Below are 19540 nucleotides of genomic sequence, written 5' to 3'. Positions count from 1 at the left end.
CTTTGTGTGCGTTTGTTTATGTGTGTTTGTTTATGTGTGTGTGTGTGTGTGTGTTTATGTGTTTGTGTGCGTGTTTGTTTATGTGTGTGTGTGTGTGTGTGTGTGTGTGTGTTTATGTGTTTGTGTGTGTGTGTGTGTGTGTGTGTTTATGTGTTTGTATGTGTGTGTGTTTGTGTGTGTGTGTATATGTGTGTTTGTGTGTGTATGTGTATATGTGTTTGTGTGTAATGTGTATATGTGTTTGTGTGTGTATGTGTACATGTGTTTATGTGTGTTTGTTTATGTGTGTGTGTGTGTGTGTGTGTATATATATGTGTTTGTGTGTGTAATGTGTATATGTGTTTGTGTGTGTAATGTGTATATGTGTTTGTGTGTGTGTGTGTTTATGTGTGTTTTTTTATGTGTGTTTGTTTATGTGTGTGTGTGTGTGTGTGTTTATGTGTTTGTGTGTGTGTGTGTGTGTGTGTTTATATGTTTGTATGTGTGTGTGTGTGTTTGTGTGTGTGTGTATATGTGTGTGTGCTTATGTGTTTTTGTGTGTGTGTGTGTGTGTGTGTGTGTGTGTGTGTATGTATGTATGTGTTTATGTGTGTTTATGAGTGTTTTGTGTTTGTTTGAGTATGTTTGTGTGTGTGTATATGTGTTTGTGTGCACGTGTGTGTTTGTTTATGTGTGTTTGTTTATGTGTGTTTGTTTATGTGTGTGTGTGTGTGTGTGTGTGTGTTTATGTGTTTGTGTGTGTGTGTGTGTGTGTGTGTGTTTATGTGTTTGTATGTGTGTGTGTGTGTGTGTGTGTGTGTGTGTTTGTGTGTGTGTGTGTATATGCGTGTGTGCTTATGTGTTTTGGGTGTGTGTGTGTGTGTGTGTGTGTGTGTGTGTGTGTGTGTGTGTGTGTGTGTGTGTGTGTGTTTGTGTGTGTAATGTGTATATGTGTTTGTGTGTGTATGTGTACTTGTGTTTATGTGTGTTTTGTGTTTGTTTTGAGTATGTTTGTGTGTGTGTGTATATGTGTTTGTATGCACGTGTGTGTTTGTTTATGTGCATGTGTGTGTGTGCAGATCCACATTAATATGGATCGTTGATTCTCAGATCTTGTTTCCTCTTTTTTCTCATTATTATTATTTCACCTTTTTAAACATCGCAATTGTGTAGCACTTGCTATTTTCTAATGCCATTGCGTTGTTTTTTACTCGTCTTCTTTGTCAATTTTATTGTTCATCGAAATTCATCAATGAGCAATCTATTTCAATAAATGCAAAAAAATTAATACATAAATACTAACTTGGAGGTTAATATTATTTTACATATTGATCATAATTGTTAATCAAGCCATTTAACATGTAGTCCATCTCATCTCAGTCTCACACATTGTTAAAGGTGCAGTTGTGGGAGCTGTGCTCGCACGGTAAAATCGGACAAAATGGCCAACGCCAGGAATTAGGTTTCTCTGAGCTATTTATTCCCAGCTCACTCAAACGCACTCCAAAGCACTGAATCAGCCCATCGAACGGGCGGCAATATATATCAGAAACTCAACACACAAAAGACACGCCTCTCAGGCGAGGCGTGGTATGCAAATAGATAAGCCACGCCTCTCAACGGGGCGTGGTATGCAAGGCAAGCGTTCGCCCGGTAAAGGCAAGTCTCAACACACCTGGGCGAGCCCGGACACGTGACCGCTCGCCGGTTGCGTCATCGGCCGGTGCAGGGTAATTGTGTCATGCTACCGGTAACCGCTACACGCGCCCACCCCAGAATTAACATGCACTGGGAGAGTCAGTTTGAGGGGGGTCTTGATGACCCAGCCGAAACGACCCCTGACGATTCGTGTGGGGGTGGTAGGTGGCGGGGCGGTGGATGGTCGGGCGGGGGGCCTGGTTGATGGGGAACGGCCCCGACGTGGAGGAAGGGCCAACCGTGGAGGTTGGTCGAGGTCCAAGTGGGCCGGCTTGAGGCGGTCCACGGAGATGCGGTCCGCCTTGCCACCGATGTCGATGGTGAACGACTTGTCGTCCCTCTTCAGGACCCGGAAAGGTCCATCGTACGGCGGCCGGAGCGGTCCCCGGTGTGCGTCGTGCCGGATAAAAACGTACTCCGCAGTGGGAAGTGCTGGGGGGGCGTGGGGTTGGGGGCAGCCGTGGTGGGACGTGGGCACGGGGGCAAATCTCCTGGCGGCCTCCTGGAGGACCGAGCGTTGGCGAGCCGCGGACCAGGGGCCGGTGACGTCAGGGATGAATTCGCCCGGCACGCGCAGTGGCTGGCCGTAGACCAGCTCGGCAGTGGAAGCCTGGAGGTCCTCTTTAGGGGCCATGCGGAGGCCCAATAGGACCCACGGGAGCCTGTCGGCCCAACCGTCGTCCTGGAGGCTGGTCCTGAGAGCGGCCTTCATCGAGCGGTGGAACCGCTCACATGGCTTGGGGGTGGTAGGACGTGGTGCGGTGAAGCTTGACCCCCAAGGCCTGGGCGACCGCACCCCAAAGCTCGGAGGTGAATTGCGGGCCTCTATCGGAGGAGATGTCCGAGGGGGCACCGAAACGGGCAATCCAGGTGCCAATGAATGCCTGCGCCACGTCGGCGGATGTTGTTGATGCCAGCGGGACGGCCTCCGGCCACCTGGTGGTCCTGTCCACCATTGTGAGGAGGTGGGTGAAGCCCCTCGAGGAGGGAAGGGGTCCCACCAGGTCCACATTGACGTGGTCGAAGCGCCGCGCGGGCACGTCGAATGGTGCCAACGGGGCCTGGGTGTGCCGGTGGACCTTCGCACGCTGGCAGGCAACACAGGCATTGGCACAGTCGCGGACGTCTTTACGGAGCCCGTGCCAGACGAATTTCGCTGCCACGAGCTTCTCTGATGCTTTCCGGCCCAGGTGGGAAAGGCCGTGGAGGGCGTCAAAAATGTGCCGCCGCCATCCGGTGGGCACGATGGGGCGAGGTTGGCCCAGGGAGACGTCGTACAGGAGAACTGTGCCTGTGTCCTCGAAGGGGACGTCGGCTAACAGGTGTCCGCTGTCCGGAGGGCTTGCACTGTGGGGTCGGCGGTCTGGTCGGCCGCCATGCCGGCGAAGTCCACACCCAGGTGGAGTCCCTGGGTCCGACTCCGGCAAGTCCGAAAGACCAGTCCGAACAGTCCGAACGACTCCGGCATTCACGCCGGACCAGGAGAGGCAATCGGCCACAGCGTTGTCCTTGCCCGCGATGTGCCGGATGTCCGTCGTAAATTCGGACACGGCTGAGAGGTGGCGCTGCTGGCGGGCCGACCACGGCTCCGTAACCTTGGCCATGGCGAAGACCAGGGTTTGTGGTCCACAAACGCCGTGAACGGGCGGCCCTCCAAAAGATGGCGGAAGTGGCGAACAGCCAGGTAAAGGCTGAGGAGCTCGTGGTCGAAAGCGCTATACTTGCGCTCGTTAGGGTGAAGCTGCCGGCTGAAGAAGGCCAGCAGTTGCCAAGCTCCGTTCACCCACTGTTCATGCACGGCACCTACCGCGTAGTCGGAAGCGTCCATGGTGAGGGCGATGGGTGCGTTGAGTGCCGGATGCGCTAGCATGGTCACGTTGGCGAGGGCCAGCTTAGCGCCCGTGAATGCCACGTCCATCTCTGTGGTCCAGGCGATGACGTGGTTGGCTGGCTTGCCCCGGAGGGCTTCGTACAGGGGGCGCATGAGTTGGGCGGCGCGAGGCACGAACCGGTGGTAGAAATTTACCATCCCCAAAAATTCCTGTAGGGTCTTGATGGAGCGAGGGCGTGGGAAACTTGTGACTGCCTCCACCTTGGTAGGCAGCGGGACGGCCCCACGCTTCGTGATGCTGTGCCCCAGGAAGTCGACGGCCGTTACGCCAAACTGGCATTTCGCCGGGTTGATGATGAGGCCATGCTGGCCGAGGCGCTCAAAAAGCGTGCGCAGGTGGACGAGGTGCTCCGCCCGGGAAGTGCTGGCGATGAGAATGTCATCCAGGTCGACGAACAGAAAGGTGAGATCACGCAGCACACTGTCCATCAGCCGCTGGAAGGCCTGGGCCGCGTTCTTAAGGCCGAACAGCATTCGGAGGAACTCGAAGAGGCCAAAAGGTGTAATTACAGCCGTCTTCGGAATGTGGCCGGACAGGTACCTGGTGGTAGCCCCGAATGAGGTCGACCTTGGAGAAGATCACCCGCCCTGCCAAACTGGCGGAAAAGTCCTGTATGTGTGGTATCGGGTACCGGTCGGGGGTGGTGGCGTCGTTGAGGCGGCGGTAATCGCCGCATGGTCGCCATCCGCCACCCGGTTTGGGCACGATGTGCAGGGGCGAGGCCCACGCGCTATTCGAGCGCCGCACAATTCCCAATCGCTCCAGCACGTCGAATTCCGCCTTCGCTACGGCGAGTTTGGCCGGGTCGAGGCGGCGAGCCCTGGCGTAGACCGGTGGACCTGTGGTCGGGATGTGGTGTTCGACGCCGTGCTTGATGGCGACGGCCGAAAACGTCGGCTGCGTGAGGGCGGGAAGCTCGGCGAGTAGGCGGGTGAAATCCTCCATGGCCAGGAGCGCGCAGGCTAGCTTGGTCGGAGCGGAGCCGCTCAATGAGCAAGCAAGCGAGCTGAAGGTCTCCGCGTTGACGAGCCGACGCCGTTTGACGTCGACCAAAAGCCCATGCGTGCAAAGAAAATCTGCACCCAGCAAGGCCATGGGCACGTTCGCCGTGATGAAGTCCCACCTGAAGCGCTGGCCCCCGAAGCAGAATGCGACGCTGCGCAAACCGAAGGTGCGGATGGAGGAACCGTTTACGGCGATCAAAGCGGGGCCGCAAAACGCGGCCTGTTTGTCCTCCACCGAGGCGGGTATCACGCTCAGCTGAGCGCCGGTGTCACACAAAAAACACCGCCTGGACTCCGTGTCCGTGATAAACAGAAGGCTGCCTGAATGGCCAACGCTCATGGCAGGCAGCGAGTGCTGGCCTGGTTGTTTCCCGACCCGCCGAAAGTGCACGGTGGGCGGCACGTTCTGGCCTTCTGCCCGAACCTGGCATGGTAATAGCACATGGTCCGCTCTGGTGGAGGCTCCGGCAGTGGCATCGGGTTCGGTCGACGGGGCGTCGCGGCGGCCGCTGCCACCAGTGGCGCTGACTCGGCCGTTGGAGGCGCCGGTCGTGGCACGGGCGTTGCCTCGGTCGGCCCAGGGTCCCAGGCGGCCGCTCCGACGTGTCGCCTGGCCGAGCAAAATTTATCAGCCTCCTTGGCCAGGGCGCGAGGGTCCGTGATGGGCGAATTAGCCAAAGCTAACCGTACCTGCCCGGGTAGCCGCTGGAGGAACAGCTCACGGAAGAGGAAGTCCAGGCTGTGGTCACCGAGAAGAGCAAGCATGTGGTCTATGCTTTCGGACGGACGGGCCTCGCGCAGCTCCGGGAGGTCGAGTAGTTGTCGTGCGCGTTCGGTCTCCGTGAGTCCAAACGCACCGAGGAGTAGGTCTTTGTGCGCGCCGTATTTGTCGGCGTCCGGCGAGTGCTGTAGGAAGCTCAGAACCCGGGAAGCGGAGGAGGCATTGAGCGCGGAGATCACGTGGTGGTAGCGCGTCATGTCCTCCGTAATGTTCCGCAGGGCGAATTGAGAAGCCGCTTGGGCAAATCAAACGGCCGCGTGAGATTCCCAAAAGCCCGGGAGCTTCAAAGCTACAGCTGACTCCATCGCCGTGTTCGTAGAAAGGGGTCACCAATTGTGGGAGCTGTGCTCGCACGATAAAATTGGACAAAATGGACGATGCCAGGAATGAGGTTTCTCTGAGCTATTTATTCCCAGCTCACTCAAACGAACTCCAAAGCACTGAATCAGCCCATCGAACGGGCGGCAATATATATCAGAAACTCAACACACAAAAGCCACGCCTCTCAGGCGGGGCGTGGTATGCAAATAGATAAGCCACGCCTCTCAACGGGGCGTGGTATGCACGGCAAGCGTTCGCCCGGTAAAGGCAAGTCTCAACACGCCCGGGCGAGTCCGGACACGTGACCGCTCGCCGGTTGCGTCATCGGCCGGTGCAGGGTAATTGTGTCATGCTACCGGTAACCGCTACACAGTCACACTATGACGTTTTAGAGAAACTTATATCTAGCGTATGAAAAATCATAAATTAATGTCAACACATCGGCATACGCCCAAAAAAGCCTCGAAAATTCTACAGCATGAATAAATTGGGCGTATGCATAACGTATTGAACGTATGTATGTCTAACCTATTAGTAACCTATCACTAACTTATATATAACTTATGACAGCGTATCACAGCGTATCACAGCATATGGCCAGCGTATGTCCAGCGTTCTCGACTTATGCCCAACGTATGAGTAACTTATGAGAAAGCTATGCGCAGCGCGCTCGGCGTGTTGCCGACGATCACGTGACGTTCTGCATAAATACGGCGCCGATCTCTACAGTACCGCGAGCTATCAACATCAACATGGCACCCAAGAAAACGAAGAAGACAGCAACCGAGACGTCTGCCAAGGGCCGAGGTAGAGGCAAGAAGAACACATCTCCACCATCATCCTCACCATCATCGTCCAAAGCCGCCGATCCATGGTCTGACCCAGACCTTCCCCCGTCGTTGACCTCTTCTCCTCCTCATCCTATTGGCATGGATCTGGTGAAGTGCCAATTCGATGATGTCATACTGATGTTGGAGAACGACTAGTTGGTATTCTTGTCGAAGCCTCTCAGGATCCTCCATCTTCTCTGATGACGGGTGGAGAAGTGATGGTGAGCTACTCACAGGCCCCCATATATACAGTGACCGCAAAACGCCAATAATACGCTAGTTGTACGGTAGAAACACTTTCAATAAGTTACTCCATCGTCAGACATACGTCTAATATGTCTGAATATGTCAATATGCGTTGCAGATATGTCAGATATAGGTTAGATATAGGTTAGAAGTAAGTTACTCATAGGTTATCAATAAGTTAGCTGTATGGTACACCTTCATGCCAACGTATCTCGACGTATGAGTAACCTACCTCTAACGTATTTAACGTATGTCCAGCGTATGTCTAGCGTATGCCTAACGTATGCCTAACCTATGAAGAGGACGTCGGCATACGCCCAAAATTTTTGTGCATGCACAAAAATTTATTTCGGCCTCTGCATACAACAACGTATGCCAGCTTATACCAGCGTGCTTTTAACGTATACAACTTATACCAAACCTACCCCGAACTTATGTCAACGTACACCAGCGTGTTGGTGAAAATTCACATACGTCGGCATAAGTTACTGCTATACGTTATAGTGTGACTGCACATTTAGAAACCTTCTTTACCTTCGCAAAAGCGGAAGGTTATGTTTTGATCGCTGTGTATTTATTTGTATGTCTGTGTGTGTGTGTGTATGTTATTCGCATAACTCAAAAAGTATTCAACCGATTCGCATGAAATTTGGTGGGATGATTGGTTATTATACGGGACACATTTGATTAGATTTTGGGAGCAATCGGGTCAAAGGTCAAGGTCAAGGTCACGAAAAGGTCAAAATCGTATTTTTACCAAGTACAGAACAGTAGCTGCGGCGAAGGTATGCGCTCTACCGAGTGCCCGTTCTAGTTCTTTCTATGTTTTCATTTCACATCTCTCAGCAGTTTGATAAATGGACACATTTCAGCTTAGGCCTACCCACCTGCATATTGGAGTATGAAAGGACTAAGTGTAACTGTGTGCTGTCCAGCAACACTTTCTCCATGCAGAACAACCTCCACCCATGTTTTCTCCTTGACTGTCAGATACATGTTTTGAGAGTCATTGTTTTCGGATTCTAGCACAGAGAACTGGCAGGTGTATTCCAGTCGTTTGGTGTCATGGAACATCAGAATGTCCCTGCACAAGTCTTGTGAGGACCTATGGAGGTGAGGGAGGTAAGGGGTAATGAACATAATTACTAATGAGAAATATTGAGAGGCCACATGGTGCCAGAAAAGCACAAGACCAGGAGAATAGAACGCCTTGATTTCAAGTTTTAACGTTTTTTTCAATCATACCATGGACATGGGAAGTTGATCAAAATATGTTAGCAATAATAATGCCCTTTTCTCATGAAAGGAGAATCAAATTACAAAATGTTGATTACAAAATTCTGGTTTTGAGAACTTTCTTTTTTGACCATAAAGCAATATACCCTATTAATATAGCCTACAGCCGGTACTACAAATTCAAACTGTAAATGTCCAAGTAGTGAAGACAAAATTGTACATGTAATTATAACCATCCCTCCATCGATATGGCAATAAAACCCGTTTTTGGTTGAGAATATCCACATTGTAAAATGAAAGCAAAACAAACTATAGCATAACTGCCCAGAAAGGTAAGGCCCAAGTCTGGTATCTCATATACAGAAGGGTCTTCATGGAGAACTGTGCGGCATTGTGCCGCAGCGGTTTATTATCCTCCAAGGGGCTAGCAAGGATGGAGAAGGGGGGTAACATTACAATCCGTGCAATTGCAATATGGTGAGACCTAAAATCATGGTGGTGGACAAGGTTAGGTGTGTGACAAGGACGAATTGATTAGATCTTTGTGAGCATCCCAATACGACAAATGTTCAAGTGATTCTTCATAATTGAACGATATAGGGCCAAAACGATGTATAGCATGATGTTTCAAAAAGTTGTCAGTTAAGGAAAAATTTGGTGGATTAGTTGGGAGGTGACCAGAACAAGCCGGTTAGATTTTAGGTCAGATCTGGATTTAGACCTGAACTATCAGTGCGATATAAATAGTAAACTGTTCAACCTGGCGGAGGTATGCACTCTACCGAGTGCCGTTCCAGTGTTTAATGTAAATATGGCAGAAGTTCTTAAAATAAGAGGCGGAGGAAATGCGTGTTAGCATTGCCTAGCAACCATTTTCAGTGTAAGCTCCATTGTGTTGAGTCATGTGACCAGCGGTGAGCAGACTGAGGCTGGACAGCCAACTTTTGTTTTGGGGTATTTTCATTAATGGAAAATTTCCGACTGTTTTGTGATTTTTTTCTTGGGATATTGCCTTTGAGTCGCATCAATATATGAAATTTCAGCTTTCTTCCCCACCTAGAAGGTACGAACATTGATATTAGTGAGTGAGACAGTGGTAATAAAGTATTTTTTCCCATTGCTCTCCCAGCAGTAGTTAGGGTAGGAATTTGGAATTTGGCCACGGTGCCGGGCCAAATAGCTTGCCTACTCTTCGCGAAGGACACCGTGGGATCTTTAGTATACACCAACTAATGCCAGCAAATGGGCCACCTAGGTTAATGTCCATCCGAGGGACAGCACACACATTGATGAATCAACCTGCCTATGAAACACCAGGATGACAGCGTGTTTTGATTGACACAATGACAACCAGACAACAAGCAACAACAATCAACCAAAACCAGGTGACAGCTTTGTTTCAGGCTAGACAGCTTAGAGCCAAATGTAAAATTTTCCAACCATTGACTCCTGACCTATGTTTACATCCACCACGTAAGGAGGATGGAGGTTATGTTTTCACCCCTGTCTGTCTGTTTGTTTGTCTGTCTGGTTGTCTGTCTGTTTGTTTGTCTGTCTGTTTGTGAACAGGATATCTCAAGTTGTGGACGGATTCTGACGAAATTTGGCAGAGAGGTCGTGTATGTGACAAGGACGAAATGATTAGATTTTGGTGAAGATCCCGATTCGGTTCCGGCTAGTAGAATTTTAAAGTGATTATTCATCATTGAGAGAGAGGGCCAAAACGATACTGTCATGTCCTCGGGGTTATGACCCCTGGGTGACAAATGACTGAAACGAGCTTTAACTCCGAGGCGTATTTCAAAACTTTGTGGGATTGTCTTTGGCGCACGGGGGAAAGGCCCGAAGCCTTATCTAATTGGGAACACACGGGGTTAATTCGAACCCACAGAACAAAGAAACTAGACAAGAGAAGAAATGAAAGTCACAAATAATGATTTAATGAAAATAATGCAATTAATTAAAATGAATGTGAGGCAAAAACCTATTTCCTAATTTTAGCCGTCTCCACTCAGAATCAAACATAAGTAAAAATACAAATTTTGTATACAAACAAAAGGAAAACGAAAGTAAAAATAAATGATGTTTCGTTTCAAGCCGGCCGGCACTTAGCTTTGCATCCCCGAATGGCTGGTAAAGCTTTCTGGTCACCGAACCAGAGTCACCGCGTGGGAAGCACACAAGATGGCGTGGAACCGCCTGTAGCCAGCCGCCGGCGTGAGGCAAGTAGGCAGGATCCTTTTTTGTTTCGCTTGTGACCTCCTCCATCTCCGAAGAGCACCACCATCAACCAACACCCCCTCCTCCAACGTTGCAAAAGTTATAAATCTCTGACACATCTCCGCACCAGCGCACCTGAGATAATAGCGCCCCCTCGAGACGAGAGCCAAACCAAGAGAAAATGCATCTGCCTCCAACGAACACCAGCACAAAAGAGAGACCATGATGGCGAGACGCCTTATTTTTGCTCACTTTGCTCTCGAATGTTCCACTGCTGACATCACACTCTGTCCAATCGCCGAGTGCTACTCAATCATACATCGCTCCGACCAATCACGAAGCTCGGGGTGTGGTCTCTCCTTCACAAGTCGTCAGGGGATGGAGTCTAATCTCTATTCGGGAATGTTTGGATGACGTTTGGGTTTACTTGTCGATTGTCAAATGTCGTTTCTGTCGACCCTGGCGGCGTGGTTGGCTAATGGAGCCCATTGCCTGGCCGGCTGAGTCTTATAAGAACATTAGGGAAAAATCACCGGGAGGCAAGCACGTACAGGAGAATTTTAACCATAATCCCTATAATTAATTAGCACAAACCACCCTCCTTACGGTGACATGCAAACACTTAACCTAAACATTTGCCCTGCTTATGTACATCTAGATGGCTTCTTCTTCTTTGCGTCACACGGTCCATACTAAAATCTACACATTCAGAACTTTCCTAAGGTATTCCATGCCTACCCCCACAAAGGTAGCACAACTCCTCCCCCCCCCCCCCCCCGACCCACCTGCATCATAGCTCCTGCAAGGTTCAATGCAGGTGCTACCATTCCAGCCTTAACACTTACTGACTCACACTTAATTAGCCTATGAAATTAATTAGGAGGGGCTGTGGGAAGCGAGCCATAGCTAACTTACCTGTTCTCCTTACCATTCTAAGCCCCTTAAACCAACAATTCAAATATGTACAAAGCTTGGGTTCCTCACTCCTAACTCCTGGGGCGAGTAGAAAAAATGTCAACACACAAAAAAAACCGACCTTACTAGCCCCAGCTAGCCAATGTGGTGGGCACCTGCTGCCAACTCTGCCATTACCACGGCCGCGGACCTGGGAGGCACGGTCACAGTACATGGCATTCCCACAGCCACGTCCCCTGCACCTCCTCATCATCCCCCAGTCTGACCACATGCATCCCCTCAGTGCCCAACCACATATGACCTCACCCAGGGTCTAGTTGACAGTCGTGTTCCACCAGGACACTCAATCTCAGAAGACATTCGTCACACACCTCAGCCATCCATAACACCACATTGACCTCCAGACTCCCGAAATTCCATCCTTACAACCCACGCCCCAATACTGGTGCTGTCACCCCTATAGACAGTTGGAGGCTAGGTCCTGCTTACCTATCAATTTTGTCCCAGCCTCCAACACTTTGGTCTAACACACTGTTCAATAATGGTGTCACTAGCCCCAGTATCCACCACGGCTTCACAAAATTCCCCCTCCATTTTGCATCTAACCCACAAATTACCATGCCAATCTTTCCACAATTCACTATTTTCACCAAAGAAGGATGCTTCTCCATTAGTCCGGCAGATAGGTGAAATATTTGGGAGAATTGTGACTTTAATGATACATTGATACAAGCACGAGAGTTGGCACACAGTTAGAGTATGCCCTAAGAAAGATATTTGGCTATAGGGCCATCGCAGATTTGTCCTGTGACAACAATGGCGGCCATTTTTCAAAAACGGACAAATCTGCGATGGCCCTATAGCCAAATATCTTTCTTAGGACATACTCTGACTGTGTGCTAAATGCCATGCTTGTATCATCAAAGGCACAATTCCTGCACATACGACATACACTTTCCCGCTGAGCATGGCCCTGTATGCTCAGCTTGTCCTAATTTCCCTAATTTCTCCCAGGGCTCTCTTCCCAAACCGCGAGTCCACAAATCACAACAGAACATCTGTGGAAGATCATGCTCATATCATCACATTCCACAAATGTCCAATGGTTGTCCGGTGGGCTATATCCATCCATGTCCATGTGCATTGATCCGCGTCCATAGACCAGCACAGCATGGCAGGTCATCACATGCTGGCTGTCCCAGAGTCTCAGGGTGAGGCTGCCAGACCGCATGCCCGGGCGGTCACCACATCAGGCCTTTATTGGCCGTCAGTGATGCCACCACCAAAGCGCGGCCTGCCTCACCTCTCCCACGTGGAAAGTGGGTGTACTAGTTTATAAAATTCAAGCTTTCACAAGTCCACCTTTTCAAATCACCAACAAGAAAAGTGGCTACATATGATTTCACCAGGCATTATGCACATTATATACATCAGTGATATGCTGTACCTTGTGCTGTACTTTACAGTGAACGTGATTGTGGGAAGTGAAGCATTAACCTCCCAGTGGCACTTCAGGTGAAGAATGTCTGAAGTGAAGCATTCCAAGTCTAGATCACCTGAGGTTTGGAAGGTAGTACAGTGTAATTGTCACAAAGGAATAAAGTTGTTTTGGGGGCAAGTGTCAACCCGACAGTTCAAATGGTTACAGCACCTCACAAGGCAATCAAAAGTTTTGCATACATTCTTCCTCTGCCACAGGTCCTTACTTTCTATACAATTTGCTGAAAAATTATTCTTATTCCCCACCCTCCCCCCACCGGAAATGACGTTTTGTAATCGCTTCTGTGCGTGTTTCTGTCTGTCATAACCCATTACAATTTGGGTTTTTGTTATCAAATTTTCAACAAACTCACCCCAGATCCACTTTTTTGAAATACCAACTTCTTTCCTGGAAGTCCTTGCAGTGTACTTGTGTTTCATACTTCTCCCACCACCGCCCCCCCCCCCTTTCCTACGCCTCCTCCCCGCAAGCCCTCCCCCCTCCCACAGATCTCCCGATGTCCCTGCTCTCAAATGTTGTGTTTGTGTGCTTCCCCCTCTACTATAAATTGCCCTTATAAACCCAGCCGTAGCGCTTTCAAGCACGAGACTGCCCGCATGGTGTTGTCTTTAACATTCACTAACGAAGGTTGGCAAACAGGACACCCGGTTTAACATGCATCTGAAGGGCAGCACACACATTCGTACATCACCCTGCCTGTGAAACACCGGGATGACAGTTTATAGCTTGGTCAGGATTCGAACCCCGGCTAGACAGCTAAGACACAGCCTTGAGGTGTGTGCACCTGGAGGCCAGCCGACCGACCCTTGATGACAGTTGATGAAAATTTGTATCAAAGTTAGGGGCCTACAAGACTTGTCAGAGCAAATCTCCACAGTTGTACACCGACCGCTCCTTTCCTATTCCATCTCCAAGCGCTGCTTGACGCTTCGGTCTCTGGCGATGATGCCCGCTGAAAGGGAGTACTCAGTTTTCACTTCGTTTGTTTTCTTTCTTGATTTTTTTTCTTGTTTTCTTTCTTGTTACTTGCAAAATCAAAGATTTTTCAAGTATATTGGTCGGTTGCGTTTGTGGTTCTGTCTGTCTGTCTGTCTGTCTGTCTATCTGTTTGTCCGTTTGTTTGTTTGTCACCGGCCTACAGGTCACAATTCCAAACCGATCGTCACAAAACTTCACCAAGGTGTATGGTGAAGTCGATCGGTCCCCATGGAGGTCGTCCCAATTGAGAAGCCTATTGTTTTTGGGGTCAAAAGGTCAACATTGGCCAAAAGTCACCAACTTTGCCAAATTTCTAAAATCCTCAATTTTCATCCGATTGACTTGAAATTTGAAGAGGACTTGCATATCTGGTCACTGAATTCAACCACCAAGTATATTTGAGGTCAACATAGGCCAAATTTCTAAAATCCTCAATTTTCATCCGATTGACTTGAAATTTGAAGAGGACTTGCATATCTGGTCACTGAATTCAACCACCAAGTATATTTGAGGTCAACATAGGCCAAAAGGTCAACATAGGCCAGATTTCTAAAATCCTCAATTTTCATCCGATTGATTTGAAATTTGAAGAGGACTTGCATATCTGGTCACTGAATTCAACCACCAAGTATTTTTAAGGTCAACATAGGCCAAATTTCTAAAATCCTCAATTTACATCCGATTGACTTGAAATTTGCAGAGGACTTGCATATCTGGTAACTGAATTCAACCACCAACTATTTTTGAGGTCAACGTAGGCCAAAAGGTCAACATAGGCCAAGTTTTTAAAATCCTCAATTTTCATCCGATTGACTTGGAAATTGAACAGCATTTGCACATTGAGTCACTAAATAGGGAAACTAACTATTTTTGAGGTCAAAAGGTCAAAGGTCAACTCAAGGTCAACCTTACAAAATCATCATTTTTTATCTTAAAAATCGTCACTTTTCTTCCTGTTGACCCGAGCTTTGATCAAGATTGTCAATTTTAATTTTGATGAAATGAACAATTTCCTGTATCAATGGAATATTTTTTCTTGGGGGGTGGGGGACGGATTTTGCAAGTATAGTGCTCCGCATGACGTCTTCTTGTTTTCTTTCTTGTTACTTGCAAAATCGAAGATTTTTCAAGTATATTGGTTGGTTGCGGTTGTGGTTCTGTCTGTCTGTCTGTCTGTCTATTTGTTTGTCACCGGCCTATAGGTCACAATTCTAAACCGATCGTCACGAAACTTCACCAAATTGTACAGACCGTTCCAATTGAGAAGCCTATTGATTTTGAGGTCAAAGGTCAAAGGTCATCTGGAGGTCAAATTTCTAAAATCGCCATTTTAAATCTGATTGACTTGAATATTGTATAGTATTTGTATATTGAGTCACTAAATTGGGAAATGAACTATTTTTGAGGTCAAAAGGTTAATGGTAAACTCAAGGTCAAATTTTCAAAATCGTCAATTTTCATCTGAAAACCCATCAATTTTCAACCGATTGACTTGAAAATTGAACAGAATTTGTATATTGAGTCACTAAATTGGGATACCAACTATTTTGAGGTCAAAATGTCAAAGGTCAATTCAAGGTCAAATTTTCAAAATCATCAATTTTCAACCAATTGACTTGAAAATTGAACAACATTTGCATATCAAGTCACTAAATTGGGAAACATACTATTTTTGAGGTCAAAGGGCAACTCAAGGTCGAACTTCCAAAATCATCAATTTTCATCTGAAAAACCGTCAATTTTCATCCGATTGCTTGACAATAGAACAGCATTTGCATATTGCCTCACTGAATTGGGAAACCAACTTTTTTATGACAAAAGGTCAAAGGTCAACTCAAGGTCAAACTTCCGAAATCATGAATTTTCATCTGAAAATCCATCAATTTTTGTCCATTTGACTTGAACATTGAACAGCATTTGTATATTGCCTCACTGAATTGGGAAACCAACTATTTTTGAGGTCAAAAGGTCAAATGTCAACTCAAGGTCAAACTTCTAAAATCATCATTTTTCCTCTGAAAAATCGTCACTTTTCATCCTGTTGACCCGAGCTTTGATCAAGATCGTCAATTTTAATATTGATGAAATGGACAATTTGCTGTATCAATGGAAAACTTTTGGGGGGAGGGGGGGTACAGATTTTGCAAGTATCGTGCTCCGCATGACATCTTCTTGTCTTCTTGTTTGTTGTCCAGGCGATATCTCAGTGATCTTTGAGCTAGGAAGCTGAAATTTGGGCACACTATAGAACACGTGCTTTGGCGAAAACGATATTTCTTATTTTTTGACTAATCTATTAATTGATTAAATACTTAATTATTATCGATTTATTAATCACTTATTTCTTTTCTTTCTCATCTGGGCAATATCTCACTATCTCAGGCACCTTTCGAGCTAGGAAGCTGATATTTGGACATGATAATGACCAAGTGATTTGGCTGTAAAGGGTATTTTTGATTTATTGATTAATCAATTAATCGATAAAAAAATTTTAATTTTTTGATTAATTACTTGATTAGTTTTATTTTTTTGATATAGATTCAAGTGAAACGGTGGTGGTTTACCTATTCTATTAGCCAATTCATTAATAATTTAATTATTGTACGATTATTATTTATTTATTTTCATTATTTATTACTTATTTATTTTCTTTCTTATCTGGGCAATATCTCAGGCACCTTTTGAGCTGGGGAGATGATATTTGGCAGGACAATGACCAAGTAATTTAGCTATATCAATTTTTTAAAAATTTTCCCGATTAATTAATTATTTCATTAATTTTCAAAAAGTTACATCTTCGGATGAAACACTGGTGGTTTAGGTATGCTATTAGCCAATTGATTTAAAAAATAATTATTTTACCATTATTATTTATTTATTTTAAATACGCAATTAATCAATTATTGCACACCTCTCCCTCCCAATATCGTCTCCATGTGCTGCATGGCGGCATTGCCACGTGCTGGAGGGTATGTTATTTATTTATTTGGCATGGGGGCAGTGTACTTTGAAAGTATCTGTACTTGTTACCCTGCGCTCGCGAAACGAAAGGCAGGGTTAAGCATTCAGGTCCGTCCGTACGTCGTACGTACGCACGTGCGTGTCTGCATTTAAAAAAAAATCATTTTCTCGGCAACCGTTAGTCCGATTGACATGAAATTTTCACCATAGCAGGGCCTCCTCCTGTAGAATATTTTATTGAATATTATGGCATCACAGGTCACGTGGAACGGGCGCCATCTCGGAAAAACCAAAAAATTTGCACCTCTATGTCTCAAAAACCGCTGCACATAAATAATTGAGACAGGTTTCATTGCAAAGAACTCTCCAGGCGGAATAACATATGTGAATGATGACGTCATAGATGCCGCCGTTATGACGTCATAATTCGACAAGTAAAAAACGTTATCCGATCAGGAAGAAATTTCTTGAACATCTTTTCGGTATAAATTGATGCAGAAATAAAATTATAATGACGTCGTAGGTGACGTGGTTCGGACCCCATATTGTTTTGAGTGAAAAACTACTAAAATCTAATTTTCTCCTAAACGACTGAACAGATCAAGGCCAAACTTTGCAGGCAGAATCGCATACCCATGACAAACAAAAAAGTCAGTGAGCATGACGTCATGCATCACATGGTTTCGGAGTTATGACGTTTTTAAGCATAAACGTTTAAAACCTAGCTCCTCCCTCATTTTTGATCCTATCGAGGGGAAACTTCACAGATGTGTTCAACATATCACTCTACTAAAATGACCTTTTGGAATTTGCGATAGGTCACATGGTTTGGCGGATATTAATAATTAAACAATTTTTTTACTCTTGAACCGCTTCATTGATCGACGTGAAACTTTATATTATAGTAGAAGTAATGAAGGGTAACATGTGTGCAAAATTTCAAGATGATTGGATGTACGGTCTTGAAGCTAGAAGTTGTTATTGTGTGAAGAAGAAGAGTCCTCTAGAGTGGGCATGGAATTAATTATCACACTGCACATCACGAGCAGGCAAAGTACGGAGCGACCTCACGGGGTCATTTTGCCCACAAATAAAATTCTGATTTCAGATTTGTCAATCGCTGAGGTATATTAACACATGACCAAAACAGATTTGGCGAAATTCCGATGATTTTTGACGAAAATATAACATTTGTGGCTGCATTTCAGTAAAGTAAAATGTGTACCGTGTCAGCATTTTAAAAATTGAAACGTGGCTCATTGTAAATAACTCCATGTGGGGAATCGGTGTTGTTAACGATGACGTCATTGGTGCCATAATTATGACGTTATAATTCGACAGGGACAACGCTTTGTCTGATCAGTTTGAAATTTATTGAGCATGATCTATGCAACAATTATTTAGAGAATAGAAATTGATGATGTCATCACTCACGTGGTTTGGCAGCCATATTGGATCAAAAAAAAGAAACGTTCAAAAATAGAAGAGTTGGCTCACACCAAGTTGACTGCGTCGGGTAAGTAGTCTATGAATACCATCTAATTTTATCTTCTTTCTCGATCATATACTGCACCTTCATCGACACAGACAAATCTTCAGCTTGAAAATATCACAGAGAATCGTTTCGTGGCATGCGTTAGCTGAGTTAAGTTGATATCCGAAGTCATAACATGGGGTTCTGGATTTATATCAGGTTCCAAACTACCTTCCATTGTGACAGTTCGATGTTGATGTGAATTTTTTTAATAAGACAACCACTAAAATATAACGTTTTTAAATATCCAATGGCATGAAAGGATTCCCTGCTGGGTTGCACTAATAGTAGTAATTATAGTGATTCACAGTATTGATTCACTAACCTGTGACTAGTGGTGGTGTGGCAATGCTGTCCGGAGACCAAGGACTCCAGGGGCCAGAGAAGGAACGTCCATCTGGTCGTGCAGAAACTCGGAACCAATATGGCCGGGCAGGCCTCAGGTCTGTCAGGTTTACCTTGGTTTCTTTCATCACAAGCTCCTGTCTTGCCAGATGAATAGTCCCAACACACCAATATATACAGTAATGCATTCGACGATGTGAAACAATACTTTTTAAAATCATATTATCTGACTTGGAATTGGGGTAGGATGGTCAAAAGCTTCACTCCTAAAAAAGATGTCAGAGCCAGAAATGGAACTATTTCAATGGCATCAAGAAACTCACCCACCACTAAAAATAAGTAACACCCGACACCTATCGGGGGTGCCTCTTCGCGGTGGTTGTACCCCCAATGCAAGCCTGGGGTCAAACCTTTCCCATTCTTCCATGCTGCCCGGATTCATCAGGGCAGTGCGGTCACGGTCAGAGTGCCGATCGGTCCCCATGGACCGGCCCTTTCCCACGTGTCTCTGTCTCTTTTCTCTCTTTCTCTTTCTCTCTCTCTCTCTCTGTCTGTCTGTCTCTCCTCTCCCTCTCCCTTTCCTTCTCCCTCTCCCTCCTCCCTCTCCCTCCTCCTCTCCCGCCCCTGTCCCCCTCCCTCTCCCTCCTCTCTCTCCCTCTCTCCCTCTCCCTCACTCTCTCTCACCCTTTCTCCCTCTCTCCCTCTCTCCCTCTCTCCCTCTCTCCCTCTTTCCCTCTCTCCCTCTCCCTTTCTGTCTCTCTCTCACTCTAACTCTGTCATGGCCCTGACTTTGTGAAGGTGGGGGTACACCATCCTGGATGTGGGAGATCTCTGGGTTGCTCCTGTGAGATGGATCGGCTGTCTCCATGCTGCGGGCTTGTTTAAGAGAACTGTCTGGGGATATACAACAACACCTACAACAACAACGAACACCCATGAAGAGTTTCCTTTTACAGTTAGGGAAAACGTTTCTCAACTAAAAACTTTTTAACCTCCCTGCCCTCCCTCTACAGTCTACACCCTCCATCCACTAGGCTACCACACTCCATATCTTCCATCAACTATTTACAATATAATGGCCTAACTTGTCTCGACACAA

At 46.6% G+C, this 19540-nt stretch overlaps 1 protein-coding gene across 4 annotated transcripts in view; it reads right to left on the bottom strand.

The window, feature by feature from the left end:
• MPL (MPL proto-oncogene, thrombopoietin receptor) overlaps window positions 1-19540 on the bottom strand; it is a 180944-nt gene that overhangs the window by 108021 nt on the left and 53383 nt on the right. For all 4 annotated transcript variants that reach the window (XR_013622428.1, XM_068111814.2, XM_078772129.1 and 1 more), the window contains exons 7-9: window positions 18422-18578; window positions 12570-12678; window positions 7639-7856 (exon numbers count right to left, since the gene is read on the bottom strand). Coding sequence is in view for 3 of the 4 variants with exons in the window: in XM_068111814.2 (XP_067967915.2) it covers window positions 7639-7856; window positions 12570-12678; window positions 18422-18578 (484 nt within the window). In the remaining variant the exon portion in view is untranslated. The remainder of the gene's footprint in view (window positions 1-7638; window positions 7857-12569; window positions 12679-18421; window positions 18579-19540) is intronic.

Source organism: Myxine glutinosa, chromosome 1, assembly GCF_964187855.1.
Source record: "Myxine glutinosa chromosome 1, kmMyxGlut1.1, whole genome shotgun sequence".
NCBI lineage: Eukaryota > Metazoa > Chordata > Myxini > Myxiniformes > Myxinidae > Myxine > Myxine glutinosa.
Note: the sequence above shows the minus strand (reverse complement) of the source record. Positions and strands in the feature narration are given on the sequence as shown.